General features: G+C 35.6%; 2 protein-coding genes across 3 annotated transcripts in view; one reads left to right on the top strand and one right to left on the bottom strand.

Annotated features, from left to right (window-relative positions):
- The window catches only part of Ints8 (integrator complex subunit 8), a 51,224-nt gene extending 50,510 nt beyond the window's left edge, over window positions 1-714 (top strand). For both annotated transcript variants that reach the window (XM_026786684.1, XM_005362307.3), the window contains one exon: window positions 510-714. In XM_026786684.1, coding sequence (XP_026642485.1) covers window positions 510-626 — 117 coding nt within the window. In that variant the 3' untranslated portion in view covers window positions 627-714. The remainder of the gene's footprint in view (window positions 1-509) is intronic.
- Ccne2 (cyclin E2) overlaps window positions 635-7,845 on the bottom strand; it is an 11,005-nt gene continuing 3,794 nt past the window's right edge. The window contains exons 6-12 of the mRNA XM_013351805.1: window positions 6,983-7,011; window positions 6,244-6,425; window positions 5,455-5,550; window positions 4,831-4,965; window positions 3,536-3,647; window positions 2,671-2,828; window positions 635-2,090 (exon numbers count right to left, since the gene is read on the bottom strand). Of these exons, the coding sequence (XP_013207259.1) occupies window positions 1,977-2,090; window positions 2,671-2,828; window positions 3,536-3,647; window positions 4,831-4,965; window positions 5,455-5,550; window positions 6,244-6,425; window positions 6,983-7,011 (826 nt within the window). The 3' untranslated portion in view covers window positions 635-1,976. The remainder of the gene's footprint in view (window positions 2,091-2,670; window positions 2,829-3,535; window positions 3,648-4,830; window positions 4,966-5,454; window positions 5,551-6,243; window positions 6,426-6,982; window positions 7,012-7,845) is intronic.

Below are 7,845 nucleotides of genomic sequence, written 5' to 3'. Positions count from 1 at the left end.
TGTCCTGGAACTAGCTCTTGTAGACCAGGCTGGTCTCGAACTCACAGAGATCCGCCTGCCTCTGCCTCCCAAGTGCTGGGATTAAAGGCTTGCGCCACCACCGCCCGGCTTTAGCCAGTTTTACTTACTACTTTTAATCTGTCAGGCATCTACACTGTCAAGTATTTTCCACAGTCTTATTATTTACTATTACCCGTTTTGTCCACAGCCTCTTTTGACTTCCTTCTGTGTGGTTTGTGCTCCCACCCCCAGTCAGCCTCTTCCTTTCCTGCGTACCCATAAGCACAAAGGAATTTATTTAATGCAGTAAAATGCTCTACCAGGTTCTAACTGTAAACTGTGGTTAAGGAAATCATAGTAGATCAATGCAACAGCTGTTAATTTTTCTGTAGCTCGTACATTTTATAATTATCTAGTTATTTTAACTTTGACTTATGTGGACTACTAGGAAGTCTTGTTTTTTTTTTTTTTTGTTAACTAAATTTCTGATAATACTTTTCTGTTTTAAGATCAAAGCCATTGGCCAAACAGAGTTGAATGCGAGCAATCCTGAAGAAGTATTGCAGCTGGCAGCACAGAGAAGGAAAAAGAAGTTTCTACAAGCAATGGCAAAACTTTACTTTTAAGCAGTTAGTTAATTTTTTAAACTTTTTATTTTTTAAACATGGGCTAAAAATAAACAGTATTAAAAGATTAAGTTTATATAATACATATGTACAATTTAGTGGTGTTTTCTTTTCAGACAAAAACTGAAGCAAACTAGTTTTATAAACAAAAACTATACAAGAACGCCACACATTAACAAATAGTTCACAATTTCTTCAAAAAGAGAAAAGCTTTACATGTCTGGTAACCTGGCATCATTTTTTTCCTGATGAAATTGACTTTTTAGGCCCAAATTTCTTTTTCAAAGGCTAACTTAAAATATTTAATGTATAAGTAGCTAATCTATATACAACCAGTTTAAATAAATAGATTTCTAGGAGTCAGTATACATTTAATATTTTTTCTGCCATAGAAAATAGAAGTTTAGGTCACATGTTAAGTTCATCTCATAAGATGGGGCTTTAAAAATGGACTGCCAGTTTTGCAAACATAAAGCCTTAGCTTCACACTATATTTCAAAAATACTTAGGGATAGCTTAGTGCAATAAAGTGACTTTCCTATATAAATAGTTTGAAAAGGCATTAAAGTTTTACTCAGATTGTGATGTATGAAACGACCATAAAGCAACCTTTAGATCAAGTAAAAACCCATAGAAGCCAAAGCATTTTTTTTGTTTATAATTTCTTTGGTTCTCCTTTAGAACAGTTTAAACATTTGGTTCGTGCCTTACTGATTAAGAAATATTATGTTAAGACAAACTAAAAACAGATTGAACTTCACCATTTGTAAAAATTCAAGTTTTATCATTGTTTGTTACAAACAGCTTTAGATAAATTAGTCACTGTATTACAAAACAATCTTTGTAAATAAGTTTAAATTTCATTTTCAAAAGACAGATTGCACCATTCAAGAGTATAGGAACTTAGGAATCAAAGTTGTGTGTCAGCAATGTATCTTTTAAGTATCACTAGTTTAGTCCATATTCCAATGATAAAATAAATCCTAGTTTATCAAGGGAAACACAGTAACAAACAGAAACTGCTACAGCACCAATTGTTGCTGGCTTCTAGCCACTGTCCTTGGGCGTGAAGTCACCCCTGTAAACAAGTCTTCTTTTCTTTTAAACAGCTAGAGGAAATTTCTTTAGTGCCAACTTTTTTTTTTTTTTAAGTTTGTTCTTTTGTAGTGCTGGGGATTGAGCCCACGGCTTCATGTACCCTAGGCATTTATTGCCAAATTGATGCAGTTTTTAAACAAAATGGCAGTGTAACTCCTCAGTGGGCAAGGATAGCCACAACACTACTTTCCTGTAAAACTCATTTGTATGAACCTTATCCAGTATCTTTTCAATTCCAATTTGATGTTAACTTCAGGGTTTTATTGATGGTTTTTCAGTACTCTTCGGAGGTGTCATAATGCCGCCATTACACACTGGTGACAACTGCCCTCCTTTTCTGAAGGTGTTCACATAGTTTACTTCACTCTGTACATATGAAGGAATTATACCATAATTAACAGCTAAGATAAAACAAGTATATAGAAGGTAAAAACATATTATTTGAGACTATCAAGCTTACTTTAAGAGTACCTTAAGCCAACTGTTCAATCCCAGCACTCAGGAGGCAGAGGCAGACAGATCTTTATGAATTCGAGGCCAACCTGGTCTATATAGCTAACTTCAGCAAGTCCCTGTCTCAAAACAACAACAAAAACATGTTTTTAGTTTCTTATCTCAACTGCTGGTTTTGATTTTGAGCTGCTTCACAGCAATATTTTGACAGTGTTACTGTGTGGCCCAGGCTGGCCTTGAAATCATGATCCTGCTGCCTCAGCCTCCCTACTGCTTGTGGCACCAAGTTGCCTTAATTTTATTATCTCCTTTACATTTTAAAATCAGTGTGACTGTTACTTTCTCCTTTATGATCTTATATAGCTGTCTGAAGTAGTGATCCACAGTACCCTCTCCATCAATTGCAGGACTTACTATATAGCAAGATTTAAAAAACAATAAAAAAATTTTTAAATTAAAAGAATAACCAATCCCCAAAACAAAAAAAACATACCAGCAAAGCCAAATAATTTGTATGTGTCTGGATACTGTGCCTGTCTTCCACGGCTATCTTCTTAAAGGTCTTCAGCTTCACTGGACTTACACTTTTTACCACGCTGACAAAAGGCGCCATCCAGTCTACACACTCGGAGATGTCCTCCCATTCCAAACCTAAATTGGAAAAGTTAATAAAATGTTAAAGTTATGCCACAGAAAATACCTTAGTATGCCCAATGTACTCTGTTCTGCTTCTAATTTTTAAATCATTTAAAACTCAAAGAAATGATCACACGTTTATCAAACTTTATATGAGCCAAAGCTGGAAGAATTCCTAGTTTCTGAAGCCCAGGCTGGCTGCCTCTTGGCCTGGCCTCCCAAGTGCTAGGTCACAGGCTGTGCTCTTCTCCAGGAGCGGTATGTGCTCTTAAGCACAGAGCCACATTTTCAGGCCTCTTCAGAGCTGTTTAACCAGTGCACATTTATAAAGTAGAATTGTGCTTATTTGCTTCAAATGAGTTTAATTTCCACGTATTAGTTTGCTTGTGGAGATACACTAAAGGCTATAAAGTACTTTTAACAGAAAACATAATCAGGCCGGGCGGTGGTGGCGCACGCCTTTAATCCCAGCACTCGGGAGGCAGAGGCAGGCGGATCTCTGTGAGTTTGAGACCAGCCTGGTCTACAAGAGCTAGTTCCAGGACAGGCTCCAAAGCCACAGAGAAACCCTGTCTCGAAAAAAACAACAACAACAACAAAAAAAAAAAACAAAAAAAAAGAAAACATAATCAGTAAATTATTAAATTGTGAGCTTGATAAGTGTTAAAATTCCTGAGTTCCATTAAAAGTGAACACGTAAGAAGTGAACAATATAGTCATACCTGAGGCTTTCTTAACTACTTCAATGGAGGTAAAATGGCACAAGGCTGCAGCTGCCAGAATTCTGTACTGGAATTCTAATGAGTCAATAGCGAGGATACACAGATCTAAAAGCTGACAAGGAAAAAGCAAAAGTTTAAGTAATTTAAAAGATGAGTATGTTCCTATTTTGTAGCTTATATACCATCGCTGCCAACTCTAAGGTAAAAAAACATAACCCACGTCCAGTCTCAGGATTGCAGGGAAGGAATATAAACCAGGACAGGGTAGGAAGAGAGTGATAATGTATTAGCAGGGTGTGCACTTCAGCTAGATTGAAAAAAGCTAGTGAAGGCTTCTAAATTAGATAATAAACTAGACAGAAGAATTGGCCAGTAGAGAATGTTTGAGATAGAACGACATTACCAAAGGTAATATTTCTTATGAAATAAGCAAGAAATACCTTTCTTCCTTAGCCAAGGTGAGCAGCTGCAGGCAAGGAAAGTTAGAAGTAATCTAGTTAACTTATAAACGCATTTTAGAAGTTAGAGCACTACTACTTAAGTTTATTGAAGCTACTGTAAGATTCTAAATGCAGGAAAATTACACTTTAAAAAGGACGGTAAACTGGACAAACTAGAATGCAGTATTCTTAGTTAGCATCAGGTAGATAGGTAAGTATCATCTTGGTAATGCAATACCCAAAACAGTAGCAGCTGAAGTGATATAAAGGTTAGATTTTCAGAGGTTTAAGGCAATTCCTGTTCAGTGAATAAAACTTAAGTTTTGTACTCATCAGGCAACAAGGTGACATGAACTGGAAGAGCTGGAAGTGAAATACTACCACAGATAGAATATTGAGTAACGCAGTTTAATTAGATTAAAAAAAATAACAGCAGTGGGTATAGTAGTATATGCCACCTTTAATCCCACTTAGGAGGCAGAGACAAGTGAACCTCTGAGTTTGAGGCCAGCCTGGTCTACACAGTTCTAGGACAGCCAGAGCTACATAGTCTTGAAAACAAATAAAATTCTAAAGACAACTGGCTGTGAACATTTTCTCCATTTTATATCAAAGATATTTTATTCCAATCCCAAGCCCTTAAAAAGGGGGGGGAGGGGAATGTTCATAAAAGTTTTAAGACTTTGTTCTCTAGAATTATGTAAATGCTAGGGACAGTATTTTATGGGTCAAAAGGGTTTTGTCAATTAAGATTAACTCAGTATGCCATTTTGTTGTGTAGCCTAGGACTTCTATACATTATCCAAATTTGTCATCGACAATAACATTAGCTATGTTCAGAAACAGGGTCAGTACCTGAGCTATCTGGATGAATGTCTCCTGGGAATACTGAGGTAGAAGAACCTTAGGGACATCTTTAACAGCATCAACTTGGAGAAAAAGATTCAACCAGGAAATGGCTGTTACAGGACAAAGTTCCCATTTTAAAGCCTGTCAATGAAATTTTAAAAAGTCCATTAGTAACTATATATATACACACTTATATATGTATATATAACTATATATAGTATGTATATATAACTATATATAACATACATAACTTACATACATGTATTACATTATATATATAGTAGAGTTGAGAGGTTAAGTTCCTCACCAACCATCAATACCAATATTTTTGCTGCATTAACCTATAGAATTCTGTGCTTAGATTAAGATATGAATTTTGGCTCTTTTTAAAAATTTGTTCAAAATTATCTTCATTTTTGGGGTAGGCACATGCTGTGTCTTGCATGTAGAGGTCAGACAACTTTTTACACGACATTGGTTCCCCAGGAATCAAAATGTTGTCACACCTCTCTGGCAATTAAATCCCTCTAACTTGCTGAATCATCTCATTGCCCTTAAGTTTGGCTCTGTTATATCTGAAGTTCATTCCTATTATATTACAAAGCTGCAACCAAGAAAGGACATTATTACCTTTAAGATATTGAGTTCCATCTTTAAGATATCTACTTCACTGCAAGCACCATCAGTGACATAAGCAAACTCCTGGAGTTTGGGAGCGTAGATTTCCTTCAATTTAGAAAATTATTATTAAGCATTTTAAATAAAAACAAAATTATATACAGGCTACATGGGCTTCAGTTTTAAGGACAGGTTCACGAAGTAACTATATATCAAAACCATGTAAGTTTGATAAAGAGTATATATCTTAATCTACTATTTCAATTAAGAAAGAATAACAACTTTTTAAATACAGTCTAGTCCGGTGATCAGACCAAAACAAGATTATTCTATAAATAAGTTGGGGCGTGGTTCATTTGATTCGGTTGAGTGTTTGTCTAATGTGTAGATAATTCTAGCACTGCATATAGCCAGCCCTGTAATCCTTTTCCTTGGGAAGTGGAGGCAGGAAGATCAAGATCATCTTCCAGCTGCAGAGTGAGTTCAAAGCCAGCTTGGGCCACTCAAAACAATAAAGTCTAGAAACTGAACACATTAACTTAGTAAAAATGTATATTTATCAAAACATACTGGGCTTATGCTTGCTTTGGTTATAGCTATACTTTAAAAGACTAATATAGATAAACTATATGAACTAGAGACTAAAATAAAGACCTATGATAATTTATTCCATCCTCACTATAAAAAAACAATTCCTGTTCCTTAAATATTTAATACAGAAAATAGTATCTTGAGATTAATGTGTTCACTTAAAAACTAGGTTGATAACAAGACTTATCTGGATGAAATTTAAGAACTTACCTCAAGTTTAGAAGCAATGAACAATGAGGTAATCCCAATGAGTTGAAGCATATTTTTATTTACATCTTTTTGTGTCAACATAAATCTGTCAAAAAAGTCTTGGGCAAGGTAGAATGTCTCCCTATGAAGTGTGTAGACTTCACATACCTGAAGAACCAAGTGTTCAGATGTTATCTTTAGAACTTACCCAAGTTATAAAGTCACCTTTATTATACCAAGTGATGGACTAAAGAGGCTAACTAACCTCTTTAGGATGCCAGCGCTAACATAAGTGAGGGATTAGCATGTACTGGCAGCAAGGCTCTTATCCTCATTCTCCTACTTTTACAATTTTCCTTTTTGTATTTTATTGCAAGCTAATATAAACATTGGTGTTAAATCTTTCCATGACTTTGGCTTAGTGGGAATTACCCTCCTCTTTACTATTGTGAATAAATATTGCCATTCCCACACTTAAAGTTTTTAACTTTCAGAGTTACTCTATGAAATGGATGCCATTATCTCCTTTTTGGAAATGAGAAAATAGGAACAGTAATAAATGAGTTTAAAGCAAACACCGATTATATTAAAGAACTACTCTGTTCCTGTGTTATACTGTCTTAAAATCAGGAGTATGATACCTGGGGTGAACAGCTCAGAAGCAAAGACCTACTGACTCCTAGCACCAGAATCTAGGCCTCTCATCATTGTTTACAACCTCAGTGCTAGGAGATCAGATTCCCTCTTTTGACCTGGGCACCTGCACTCAGGTTATACATAATGAAAAATCTTAAAACCAGGAATAGATATTGCATGTCAAAAAGACTGTCTTTTCCATGTGTGGTCATTTTAAGATATTTCAAACAATGAATTTACTTTTACATTCAGATTAAAAATAAATTTGTCATCATACAAAGTAAAAACTTCTAGTCATACCTGATAACACAACCTCAATTTATTTTTTATTTATTTATTTATTTTTTTTTGTTTTTCGAGACAGGGTTTCTCTGTGGTTTTGGAGCCTGTCCTGGAACTAGCTCTTGTAGACCAGGCTGGTCTCGAACTCACAGAGATCCGCCTGCCTCTGCCTCCCGAGTGCTGGGATTAAAGGCGTGCGCCACCACTGCCCGGCCACAACCTCATTTTATTGTCTTGGAAACATTTCTGATAATTTTTGAGATACTATATATGTTTTTTCTACCCACAGTCCACCCACAGTCTTCCTCACTTAGAATGAATCTACACCCTCCCCCCAATTAGGGATTAAACCCAGGCTTCACTGTGTTAGGCAAGCATTTCACCATTAAGATATATGCATACACACACACCACCTGCCCCTCATTTTATTTTGAGATATTATAACCTGTACTGGCTTCCTTGAAACTTGTAAATCTTTAATATCAAGTAATTGTTTCCTCCGCAATAATTTGAGGAATTTATAATAATCCAGAGAAAAGGAATGGACCCAAGTAAGAAAAAAAAATGTTTACATAGATCTATAGAGATTCCAGGCTTACTGATACTTATATCGATAGTATGATACATCTTTCTTTCTTTCTTTCTTTCTTTCTTTCTTTCTTTCTTTCTTTCTTTCTTTCTTTCTCTTTCTTTCTTCCTCCCTCC

This window comes from Microtus ochrogaster, linkage group LG5 (assembly GCF_000317375.1).
Source record: "Microtus ochrogaster isolate Prairie Vole_2 linkage group LG5, MicOch1.0, whole genome shotgun sequence".
Classification (NCBI taxonomy): Eukaryota; Metazoa; Chordata; class Mammalia; order Rodentia; family Cricetidae; genus Microtus; species Microtus ochrogaster.
The sequence above is the reverse complement of the archived record's forward strand: the minus strand, read 5'-3'. Positions and strand labels throughout refer to the sequence as shown.